Source organism: Humulus lupulus, chromosome 2, assembly GCF_963169125.1.
Source record: "Humulus lupulus chromosome 2, drHumLupu1.1, whole genome shotgun sequence".
In the NCBI taxonomy this organism is placed as follows: Eukaryota; Viridiplantae; Streptophyta; class Magnoliopsida; order Rosales; family Cannabaceae; genus Humulus; species Humulus lupulus.
The window spans coordinates 73,850,693-73,863,387 of NC_084794.1; the positions used below are offsets into that span (position 1 = coordinate 73,850,693).

Below are 12,695 nucleotides of genomic sequence, written 5' to 3' on the forward strand. Positions count from 1 at the left end.
TTGCGATCTAGCCGTCAAAGATTTGTGAGCAAAAATAGCCACCATCTTGATGGGATGTTAGAGAATCTCACATGGAAAATGTGTTGAATCATCATACCATTTATAAATACTCCACTGATCATCAATTGATCTGAGATGGAGCTCCATTCTACCTTCAGACACTCTATCATTCTGCAACAGCCTATGCAATATCTAATTAATTAATTCTTCACAATATCAGGTTTCGGGCTAGACTCTACATAATTTTCAATATTCAGCCAAAGATGCATTGATTAATTGGCCACTTTAGATAACTGTGGTCAATTTCCTACCATTTACTACTACAAATTTCTTTGTCTCACTTCCAATGCATGTGACTAGACATATAGCAACTAAACAAGTAGTTGTCCCCATGGAAGTTTTCGAGTTGACCGAATTTAAATCCCGAACTAATAGTTTCCCAGTGAAGTTGGTGGAAGAATCTTTTTAAAGACATTTATATAAATATATTGTATTTGGTTGCCCTCTATAGTTAAAATTAGCATCATTGAAGAGATAAATATGACATTTGGATTTATGGAACGGCTATTGGATTATAAGGATCAATACAATAAACTAAATTGATGAACACACTGTGTCTTTCACATGTAACCTAATTACAAAAAAAGTTTATATGATTGGTTATGCATTAATTACCATGTTGATGTATTTAATATATACTTTCGTAATGATAACTTACAAATCTCTCGGGCTAAGAACATTATTACAAAAGTAGATATTGATACTGATATGGAGAAACAAAACATAAAAATAAGTCTCAAACTGTGTAGGCTTGCTGAATTGTGTTTATGTCAAGACCTTTGAGTCTCACTACTGACTCCACATGTCCTTTTAATGTATGCAGCTCTCTCAATCTGCACAAATCATAAAATGGCCCTTAATTGTCATTTCAAACCAGAATACAAGTACAGTGATTGAAATGAGTCAAAAGAGAATATGGATTCTTCTTGTTTATCATGTATGCTATATATTTTGGTGGCACATAATATAAAAACATGGACTTACCTGGCAATCTCAGCTCGTCGTTTTGCCTCTTCTGCCATCTGATTGAGTTCTGTAGTTGATCGATCTGTAAACATCTTGGCTTCAGGAGGGTGTAGCCCATGGAGGGTCCTTTGTGCATGTGCCCATTTAAGCTCGCGTTCTTCTTTGCCAAAATCTTTCTTTCTTGTAAAGGCAATCTGCAAAGGTGGTGGACATTCACAGGAGTAAAATGTTGGTATCTTTAAAAAGTAAAGCAGTAAATGAAGAAATATAGAGTTCAGTGTCATCCATTCATACTCTTTGTTCAATTACAAGATCCCAAGCTCTCCCACTCAATGCATATCTGATAAAGAACTTGATAAAATCAAGTGGGAAATAGAAGATGATGTTGTAAAGCCAAACAACACCAGCCCATCCCCAGCCAATCCCCGAAATTGCAGCAAAACTCCAGTTTGCATAGACAGCAATCAATGTGGCAATCTTACATACCAAATAAAAAAAAAGTTTAATAAATAGAAAAAAACAATGAATGCGTTTGGAAACTGAGAAAAAACAACAGCAGTCTGCTCACCAGTTGAGCAACAGCAAAAGCAGCAACAAGTAAGAGACCAGGGCGCTCAATGAAAGACCAACTCCGAGATCGTGTCACGAATATGAGAGCTTGACTGATGGTGCTCACTTGCAGGTATATTGCAGAGGCTAGTTTTCTGAAGTCTTTTCCATTCTTTTGTTGTAGGCTTGAAACCCCAAATATATGCTAAAACATGTAAAAAAAAAAGTACGAGTTCTAGCAATGAAAGCTGGGCAAGGAAAATTTGAAACAAAGGAAGGTGCTAAGTTATGTAAAGATTACTCACAGGAAAGAAGTCTGTCTTGTATGCTGCCCAAAAGAAAATGACTGTCATCATAGCCAAGTAACCACCAAGTATGATTCCAGTGGTAAAGATCTCAGCTAGCTTCCAGCTATCTGGAAGAGGAGAAGGTTTCACCCTATCCTTTGATATTGTCATAATTGTACCTAATAATTCCATATTGTATCACAGTGTTATTGATTTAATACTAGAAGTCAGTTGTATTTTGGATGAACAAGAAGGCGCACATGATTAAGTAGAATACGAACCATCATTAAGGATGGCAATAATCAGAACCATGAAGGGTGGGAAATCAAACTGCCATATGAGGGCCAGTAGCATGAAACCAAGCTGTTTCATATGAAATAAAATGATATGGGTCAAAACCAGATAACTTTCAAGAGATTACTTTCAATTATACCGAAAACAAACCAGATAACTTACCACAATACGAATTGTAATGGAAACAGCATAAATCTGAAACAAGAAAGAGTACATTAACATGAATAGACAATAACAATAACTGACTATTTAGAAGAAGGAAAATTTAAATGGGCAGAACAATATATAGAATTAGCATATCCTTGACCCCTTTTTCCACAGAAAACTTAATTGCTCTCTCCTCCACCACCACTATGTTGAGAAGTCTCAAGTACTAATGCCACATAAAATATAATCTTAAAAAATACTTCATATCAGAAACTCACTGTGTAATTTTTCATTCTCTGGAATATAGAGCGACTTGTAAGTACAGCACTTATAATTACACTCAAGCCAGGTTGTGTCAAGACAATATCTGAAGCACTACGAGCTGCATCAGTTGCATCAGCAACAGCTATGCCAATATCAGCCTTTTTAAGAGCAGGAGCATCATTTACTCCGTCACCAGTCATTCCACATATATGTTTTCTGGCCTGCAAACGTCTCACGATTTCATATTTGTGCTCTGCATCAACCAACACAAGAAAACGTTGAGTTATTGGAACTATCAGTACAAACTCAAAGTTATAAGAACAATACTAGGTGATCAAGGGATGACATAGGGCTAAGGAATCAAGTAATATGAAATGGAATTTTAATAAAATTCTATAGTACCAGGAAAAACTCCTGCAAATCCATCAGCCTTTTCGATCAGATCGTCAACTGGCAAAGCAGCAATTGACTCATCCTTCTGTTGTCCTAATAATGCAGAGGATGGATACATGTTTGTACCCATTCCTAGACGGCGTCCAGTCTCCTTTGCTATTGCTAGTTGATCACCTAACAGACATTGCAAATGATCAACCAGATGGCTCACTAATCAAAAACCATATATATGAAAAGTATGCAAATAAAACATTTAGTCGTTCATAAGTTCATAACCAAGAAACCAAGTTACCAATGTGGTAATACAACAGTAATCTTAACATCAAAATATAACAAAGAGGTTCCATAAGATTACTCCACATTCTTAAACATTATAAACATTGTATTCAACTTTAATGATTTTAAAAAAGGAATATGGTTCTATAATCCACCACCATGGCAGCTAAGTCTGCCATTATTGACCAGGTATCTAACAAAAAAAGAGTTGCGATATTGGGAAAGGAACACACCTGTGATCATTTTAACATTTACCCCAAGATTTAATGCCTTTCGAATTGTTTCTGCACTATCATGTCTAGGTGGATCAAATAGAGGCATGAGGCCAGCAAATTTCCACGGCCCTCCTGGGCTTTCCTTCCTTCCATCTGAAACTTCCTGTAGGGAAAAATGCTTACTATTACATGTCAACAAGAACACAAATTCCTACATAGAAGAATAAAGAACTAAACATTTCTGCAATATAACTTGATACTCGTGGTCATAGATAACTGAATAAGATCATTATTGTTATTACCTGGTAAGCTACTGCAAGGGATCTTAAGCCTCTTTCTGCAAACTTATCAATCACAGCATGAACCCTCCGATCTATGTCAGACTTAATGTGTGCAAGATTCAAAATCTAAAAATTAAATCACAGAGTTAGTTACTTCGATTAAAATTCAAATCTTCAAAAAAGAAAAACAGAACTGTCTAATATTCATACCTGCTCAGGTGCACCTTTGCTTACACGATGCATTTTACCTTCACTGTCAATATATGTCAAAGCTGTTCGTTTATCGGTGGGGTTGAATGGAAGGAAATGCACCTCTACAATACCACTTCTTGCCTATTTTGTAACCAAAAAATTAAGGAAGAAAAAAACCAATCACCAAGTTTTACATCAAAGAAACTCTTCTAGTGATCTCCAAAACTTTGTAATATGTAGTAAAGGTAAGCAACAACCCTCTATTATACTCCAATGGGTAAGAGAAATACTATAGTTGAACTACATACCTCCTTTGGATCAGCCAACATCCCGACAATGGCAGCATCTATTGCATCTTGATTTTCCAAACGAGAAGCCCGAGCTGCCATTAGTACAATGGTGTCAGCATCTACTTGTTTATCAAAGACCTGCGCAAACAATTCATGAAAATAAATCAAAAGAAGCGTTAGACTTACATAAAGTAAAGTAAGAAAGAAATGCTAGTAGGAAAATCCCAGGTCGCCAACCAACCTCAATAAGATTTTTGTCAACTGAGAGCTTATTCAGTGTTAAAGTTCCTGTTTTGTCACTGCAAAGCACATCCATTCCTGCCATTTCTTCTATGGCTGTCATTCTTTTAGTGATAGCTCCCTGCAAAAATGACTCTATACTCATGTCTACGACCCATCATCAAACCAGAAATGACAGAGACAGCCAAACTTGCTAAAACAACATAACATTCATTATAAGTCATGACCAACCTGTTGAGACAATCGATGGGAACCAATTGCCATTGTCACAGACAGAACTGTAGGCATAGCAATGGGAATTCCTCCAATAAGCAGGACCAACAGATTGTCAATCCCAGGCCGGTATTCGCGGTGTTGAATTGGGTACATGACAATAAGCTCTATGATCATCCCCACGGCAATAGAACAAATACAGAAGTTCCCAATAGCAGTCAAGACCTGTTTAGAACCAAATGCAGGAAAAAGAAAAAAAGTGGTACAGATTACTATAAAAGATACAGTCAATAACTTGGGAATAAATAATTTGTTTTTGTTACCTTTTGAAAGTGCCCTTGTTGATTCGTGCTGTCTACAAGGTGAGCAGCCTTGCCAAAAAAGGTATGAACACCAGTGGCAATAACCACTGCTTCAATCTCTCCCTGCTTGCATGTTGAGCCAGAATACACACTGTCACTTGGGCTCTTTGTCACAGGAAGTGACTCACCAGTTAGGGCAGACTGCAAAACCCAAATAGATAGTGTTCCAGTGAAACAGTTCATTCAAGCAAAAAAAAAAGACAAAAGAAGCCAAATAAATCATCTAAGAGCTCTTCTCATTGATTTTGACCTGATCAATTTTTAAGGGATCACCATCAAGTAGACGAGCATCAGCAGGAATAATGTCCCCTAGCTTAATGCTGATTATATCACCTGGAACAAGAATGGATGCGTCCTCCTCAAGCCACTTCCCATCTCTAAACACCTACCAATAAAAGAAAATAGTATACTCATGGCATTACTAAGAAATTTTCATTCGAAAATGATGAGGAAAAGAGTCCAAAAGCAATCAACAACTTATAGTAGAGTTGGACAATCACTTTTCAAATACCTTGGCTTTGGGTGCTAGACGTGCCATGAGTGCAGCCGCAGCGTTACCAGCGTTGTTCTCTTCAATAAAACTTATAGTTGAATTGATCAGAAGCAGAATAATAATCCCAACAAAATCTTGCCAGTCAGGTGGTTTTCCCTGAAGTATTATAGAAAGAATTAGTTAAGTATCCAAAAACAGAACAAAAATATCCAAAGATAATAACAAAATATAACAACAGTGAAATATTTAAAGAAAAATCTTTAATCATTGGTGTTCACTTTTATCTCTATATGCCAAAATTTTGAACTCTTTTTTCACCAAATTTGCTTCAGTACTAAAACAGAGCATATCAAAGAAAAAGACAAGGAAAGAAAGTACTCACTCCTCCATTGGCCAGAGCAATGGCCATAATAGCCGCTGCTTCCATAACCCATGATAGAGGGTTCCACATAAACCCTAAGAACTTCAAAATTTTACTTTCCTGAAAACAGAGACAAAACAAAACCATAAATATATATTTTTTTCATTAAAAAAAAATGAAGAAAGAAAGAAATTCATAACACCAAAACTGAGCAAGGAAAAGAGTCCTAAAAAAAATCAGTGGTTCTTTTAATTTATAAATTTGGTCACGGCTCCATGCATATGGGAAGCCATCAAGCCAATATATCTGAAAAGGTTGTAAATAATTATATGCAAAAATTAAAGAGGAAGTAAACAGAAGTAGTTTTGTCGAACCTTCTTCTCCTCGAGCTTGTTGTACCCAAAAATGGCCAACCTTTGCTGCGCAGCCTCTGTGGTAAGGCCATGCTTATTACATACCAAAGCCTGAAAAACCTCTTCAAGTGGCACGTTCTCCTGAAAATCAACAACTTTATATTCATCAGAACGTGCAAATAACCATAAAAATAAACAAAAATGAAAAAGAAAATTAAACAAACAATACAAAAAAACTCAGAAAACTATAAACATAGCCATGGAAATCGAATGCCCTATGTTTTTTTGGTTACCAAATCCACAGATTCCTTCACTACGGCTTCCAAAGTTTCTGTCTTTTCACCCATATTCTCCTCAAACCTTCTGATTGTTAAGGAGTGTCTCAAAAGAAAGGGAAAACAAAGTAGATATTATAAAACAGAGTCTAGGCAAAGAGAGCGCGGAAAACAGAGACAGCTTGGTGCTCTGTTTATATACTCTGTTTTTTTTATGATTTATAGTATATATATATATATAAAAAAATAAAAAATATAAAGGTGACAACTATCTTTTGTCGTTATTGGGACACGATTATCATTAGTTGGTGAGGATATACAGTTCTAGGAAGATCGTAAACTGTACTTGTAAAGTACACTCTGTTCTCTCATTTCCTTAATCAATTTCTTATTTATTTTTTTAATGAATAATCAGAAAAGGAAAAAATAAAAAACAAATATGTACATATGTAATGATAAAGAGTATTGCTGAATCTGGAATTGGAAGGTGACAGTACATTTTAATTAGTTATACTTCGTAATACTTATTAAATTTAAATAAGTGAACTTCAATATTAAATTACGTCGTTATATCACTTTTTTGTGGTGTTAGGCATCGGTAGACAAATAGTAATTTTTCCCACTAAACTATAAATCTTGTAGAGTTTTGTCAAAAATGTTTCATAAACTATGGAAAGCATTACAAACATGTCAGTTTTGTTACATTCTATTTATTTTGTTTTAAGTAGTTTGTTATGTACTTATATGTCACATGCATAATTACAACACAAGGATTTATTTAACTAATTGAAGTTAATTGAAATTGAGATTGTCGACATTAAATATGCAAAAATTAGTTATAAGAATTTAGATACATATTCTCAAAATTTATCATTATACTATTATATATGTATGTATTTTCCTATTAGGATTGTCGAATCTCACTACATTAGTGCAACATCGGTGTTGTATAAACAAATTGTTTCAAAAAAAATAAATGATATGCAATATAAGGGGGCATATTTACAATAATTGTTATAGTTCAGGAAGAATTTTTACTATGAAAAAAAGTTTAGGGGCAAAATTCTACCAGGACGATAGTTGAGGGAGAAAATTTTTTATTTACCAAAATTTGTCATTATACTACTATATATGTATGTATTTGTCTATTAGGACTGTCGAACATTGCCATATCAGCATAACATCGATGTTATTTAAGCAAATTGTAAAAAAAAAATGAATGTTATATAATATAAAGGGGTATATTTACAATAGTTGTTATAGTTCACAAAAAAAATTTACCCATAATTCAGGGGCAAAATTCACAAAGAAAAAGCTCAGGGGCAAAATTCTACTAGGAACATAATTGAGGGAGAAAATTTAATATTTACCCATGATATAAATATATGACTTGTACTGATAGTTTGTTAGGGGTACGTTTTGGTTTGAGATTGGTGTTAGTTGGGCATTCTGTCTTATGACCATTATGCCTATGTACAAAGAAAAATATCACTCCGCCTAGGTCAATTAACCTAAATTACTACATTTATATGTGTCTCATTATCCATTGATTTTTAAGTATAGTAAAAAATATCCGTAGTGAGTCCACGGTCGGACGGAAGGAGGGCCCACATGATTTATAAATATATAAAAATACAAAATAGTTTCATTTTTTTTAAGAGTTGTGTAAAAATTACCAATTTATTGTCTATTTTGTTAGATAATAATTTAAATTTTTTATTTTGTAAAATAAAATAATAATATAAGATTGATTTTGATCAAACTTTTTTAATATGATTAAAATGCCTCTGAATTAATTTAATTTTTTTAAATTATTAAAATATATATTTAAATAACTAATGAATTAAAACTTAAAAATATGTTTTAATTAAAATGAATAAATAAAAGAAAAGGATATCTTCCTCGTCTCATCTACTCTCTTCTTTCAGAACTCCAATAAAATCTAACATAAGAAAAAAAAAAGATTTGATCTTCATCAATCCAAACAAAAATAATCTATATCACAATACAAAACTTATTATTCATCTGTTTAACAGATTCAATCAAAGTCCAACAAAAATCTAGTCAAAATTCCTAAAAGTCTCCAGAATCTTTCAACACAAACTAAATTTACAAATATATATATATATATATAGGTTTTCAAAGTAGCTCTGGAATTTTGTTTGAAGAAATTGTGATCTTCTCAGAAATGCTCTTTACTGGAGAATCTTAATGCCCAAGTAGCAAGCCATAGAGTGATCTTAATTTTGTTGCTAGCTGAATGTTTTCTCCAGTTTTCGATCAAAATGAGGATGATTTATAGGCGAAGACTAGTGCCTAGATTCTCAATTCAACCCCAACCCTTCCCTCTGTCACCATCCATCCCTAACCCACAATATCGTTGTGCTACCAGTCGACCCCCAAATCCTCCACCCCATCTCTGAGAAACACATTTCGCCTCCGCCTCCATTCAACCCCAACCTTCCGCTCCATCTCCGACCATCCCTAACCCACAAAATCTTGTGTTTCCAGTCGATCCCCCACCCTCTAGCCCATCTCCGAGCAACCCACTTTGCCTTCGCCTCCGTTCAAGCCTGACCCTCCACTCCATCTTCGACTATCCCTATCCCGCTAGATCTTGGGTTACATGTCAATCCCCTACTTTCCACCCCATCTCTGAGCAGCCCACTCCTCCTTCGGTCCCCAACTCTAGCGTCGATTAATCACCTGCAGTAAGAAGATGAAAGCACGAAGAAAAGGAATTAGTTTGCTTTTCTTTAAATGAATTTTATTTTTATAAAAGGGAAAATACTAGTTTGGCCCCTATTTTACCCTATTTTGACTTGATGGCGTGGCATCTAAGAAAGAGACACGTGACATTACACCACATTAAAATTAGAGAGCTAGTCGGAAGGAGTAGCTGCTCGAGAGGGCTACATCTGAATATAAAGTTTATTTTAGCAAAGTTTATGTAACATGCTCAATAATGGAGCAAGCTAGTACCATCCCATGAAACTGCTCAGAGTGCAAGACTTGCTCGATGAGCAAGATACTTTTACCCAAAGATCTGGATTTCACGAGATACCTGCAAATATCTCAAGATATTTATGTATCTGATATTTAAATTGTATTATTCTCATATTATTTGAATTTGTAACTGAATATATTGGTCTCAGACTTACACGTGTAGGGCCTAGATTCGTTTGTAAGGGCCCATAGCTCACAAAGACTCTTTATAAATAGGGAGTTTATTCAATCATTAATCCTAAGTGAAAATTGCAGGAGAAAATGCTAGAAATTTCTTTTGTACGCACTTTCCAGACAAAACCTTCAAATTGTATTCTTTTATCGGCTTAAGAAACTTAGTTGAACCTTGTTTCTTCTTGATCTTGAGTTAAAGACCTCTTTGATTAATAAAAATGCAAGTGGATGTAGGTCATTACCAACTCTTAGGGTCGAACCACTATAAAATTCTTTGTGTGGTTTACGTGATTTCAGTTCATTTAATTCTCATTTCGTCGTATAAATTGACTCAGTGTCGTTGACCAAAACGCTGCTCAACATTTTGGTGCTTTCATTGAGAGCTGAAATCAAAGATCCTATTTTACTAAATCCATCTGAAGCAATGGCTATCACTACTGGAAGCCAGAGTCAAGAGCCACAAGGGGGGAACCCTAACACTGCCCATCCTGACCGCCCTCAAGCAGTCAAATCCCTTCTTTGTGCCTTGCTTATCAATTCGCCCCCTATAAACCTGCATCCACCAATCACATTTGGGCATGATGATCCCCATGTGGACTTAGGAGAAGATTTGCACCCTGACCTTGAACAGCTGAAAGGGGTTGTGGGGCAGATGCAGGAGAAATTCGTTGCCATGCATGAAAATCAGGCAGCAGCTCAAGAGGCTATATCTGAAGCCCTCAACAAACAAAGACAAGATTTTCAAGCCTGATTGGATCAAAGATAACAAGCCCTTGAAGCTCGCCAAGAAGAAGTTGACCGTCGCAATGCTGAGGCAGCAAGGTTGCTAGAGGTTGTCTTGTCATAGATACAAGCAGCGAGATCTCGACTAGTGAATCCTCAGCCTAAGAACGTTGGTTAGGCAAATTCTGAAGCCCAATTACCAGCTGGTCAAGCTCTAGGACCTGCCCAACCATCACGATCTCGTGATTAAGTGGTCCCTCCTAGACCTGCTAGGAGTCATCACTCCTATAGGGGAGCACATTAAAGAGTCCAGCAATCGTTCCACCAAGATGAGCAGGTGATGCCTAATAAAGAACAAGGTTGTGCCAGACAAGTGTCTGAAACTGGAAGGCTTGCTAATGAGCACCCGAGGCGAGCAACCTCGAGAGGAGGGCAACCCCCAAATTCTAAAGCTAGTCCTCAATTCCAACAAACCAAGGAATGAAAGACCCGCTAGCTAGAATCGAGGCCACCCACCTCACTATGCTAAGCACAACCGTTGTCATCATCATAGAAGAAACAGAAAGAGAAATAACCAAGAGGCTAGCAGTATTTATCAAACAACTTATAGAGATGGTTATGATGATGATGATGATGATGATGAAGGGGATAGTCGATTCAACCAACCTCGTGACCATCAACAGTGTAATAACCATCGACATAATGAAGATCTAAGAGGACAGTTTGTTCCACCAAGGCCACCTGGGCCTCAAGATATACCACCTAGGGAAATATGCAGTCTAAAGGACAGTTTGTCCCACTAAGGCAACAAAATCCAGCAAATTGTCCCATGAGATCACCTCCTGGTCCTCCTCTAGCAGACAATTAAAATGCTGGGGCAACCAAAAGAGAGAAGTGTCTTTAAAAGGTTGGGAAATAGAGAGTCTGACATCTGCGATGTCCTCGATCAGCTTAGGGAAGGCAACATGTACAATGTTGCTGGACCCGTTGCACTAGTAATCCCGCAAGAATCACAAGCAGGGGATGCTGCAATCCCAGCTGCAATGCCAACTTCTATGCCACTAATTGCTCTTGCAATCCAAGCACAATTGGATGCTCTTACTCAAATGGTATGAGAGCTAACAACCCCAAAGCTCACTTACATCAACCTAGAAAGAAGGAAAGGGTCTCCTTTCTCTGAACGAATCAATGCTTTGATAGTACCTCCCAAGTTCAAGATGCCAACTTGGAAGATGTATACTTGAAGGGAAGATCCCATCTCACATGTTAACAATTTCAAGATACAAACAGACCTCCAAGGGGTTAGAGACGACGCCCATTATAGGATCTTTCCAGCTACTCTATCATATCCTGCTTAACAATGGTTCTTCAAACTGGAGCCAGGAACCATTACATCCTAGGATACATTTGTGAGGTTCTTTTACTCACAATTCTTTGTTGCTCGTATCCCACCTGCTGAACTCAACGACCTTGTTGACATTAAGCAAGGGTTGAATGAGCCTCTGAAGGACTATGTGAACTGGTTCATGCAAAAGGATGCCCGATCAAAGATAGTCAGCGATTATGGAAAGTTGATGGCCATCATGGATGGAATCCAAGTAAAGGGTCCCTTATGGACTGACCTAAGGAGAAAAATTGTCTATTCAAAAAAGGAGTTCTTAAATAAAGGAGGCCATTAGAAGAGTAGATCAAGCCAATCATGCAAGAACAAGTGCTGCTGTTGTAATGCCCTGAATTCTCCGATGTGGTTTAATGGCGGGATTAGTAGGCGGGGAGGGCCATACTTGCTTAATTATGCCATTAGTTGATAAATGCATGTATATGTGAATTATATTATAATATGATGTTAAATGCGTGCATGTGGGTCCACATTTTAATTACAGGGGTGTTTTAGTAATTTGGCTCGTTGAGGGTATAATTGTATATGTGTATGCATGTCGGTGATATATTGTTGAGACCACATTATAATGTGGGTTTGTTCGAGCTATTGGGCATGAGAAGATCTTGGATTATTAATTAGCGGTATAGTCATAACAGGTTTAAGTTCGGGGCTCGGGATGAGTCTCAGGGTAATTTTAATGATTAGAGCGTTACCGGAAATCAAAGGGTAACAGGATGTGAATTATTGGTGTTTGAGATTATCGTGAATAGCGGGAATTGGAGAGCGTTAATTATGATTAACGAGATAGGTGGAAAATACCAATTTTGCCATTGCGATCCTTTAGAAAACCTTATTTGACCTAGGGGTATAATGGTCTTTTTACCCCTAGGATAGTTATAA

At 36.6% G+C, this 12,695-nt stretch overlaps 1 protein-coding gene and 1 long non-coding RNA gene across 3 annotated transcripts; both read right to left on the reverse strand.

The window, feature by feature from the left end:
- Positions 1-618: 618 nt before the first annotated feature.
- LOC133818039 (plasma membrane ATPase 1-like) lies at positions 619-6,706 on the reverse strand. 2 transcript variants are annotated; one of them, XM_062250720.1, is made up of 21 exons: positions 6,530-6,706; positions 6,258-6,377; positions 5,905-6,003; positions 5,541-5,678; positions 5,280-5,414; positions 4,991-5,170; positions 4,686-4,892; positions 4,456-4,575; positions 4,233-4,352; positions 3,943-4,065; positions 3,754-3,858; positions 3,470-3,614; positions 2,970-3,134; positions 2,582-2,820; positions 2,319-2,351; positions 2,144-2,225; positions 1,881-2,041; positions 1,595-1,780; positions 1,321-1,503; positions 1,045-1,220; positions 619-893 (listed from the first exon to the last, which is right to left on the reverse strand). In XM_062250720.1, exons 1-21 carry the CDS (start codon positions 6,581-6,583, stop codon positions 797-799), a joined length of 2,868 nt encoding a protein of 955 aa, XP_062106704.1. In that variant the 5' UTR covers positions 6,584-6,706; the 3' UTR covers positions 619-796. The 2 variants fall into 2 exon arrangements, with proteins under 2 accessions (XP_062106704.1, XP_062106705.1); XM_062250721.1 differs by lacking the exon at positions 2,319-2,351.
- A 1,776-nt stretch (positions 6,707-8,482) lies between these two features.
- LOC133816108 (uncharacterized) lies at positions 8,483-9,403 on the reverse strand. Its single transcript, XR_009885016.1, has 2 exons — positions 9,323-9,403; positions 8,483-9,217 (listed from the first exon to the last, which is right to left on the reverse strand). It is a non-coding gene; the product is annotated as an uncharacterized LOC133816108 (long non-coding RNA).
- Between the last annotated feature and the right edge of the window lie 3,292 nt (positions 9,404-12,695).

Bases quoted from the DNA above. Each gene is read 5' to 3' on its own strand.
- LOC133818039 (XM_062250720.1), bottom strand. From the start codon at position 6,583: ATGGGTGAAAAGACAGAAACTTTGGAAGCCGTAGTGAAGGAATCTGTG. The intron at 6,378-6,529 runs GTAACCAAAAAA...GTTGATTTTCAG, and splicing joins TGAAGGAATCTGTGGATTTG to GAGAACGTGCCACTTGAAGA. The intron at 1,221-1,320 runs GTATGAATGGAT...CCACCTTTGCAG, and splicing joins ATCTTGTAATTGAACAAAGA to ATTGCCTTTACAAGAAAGAA.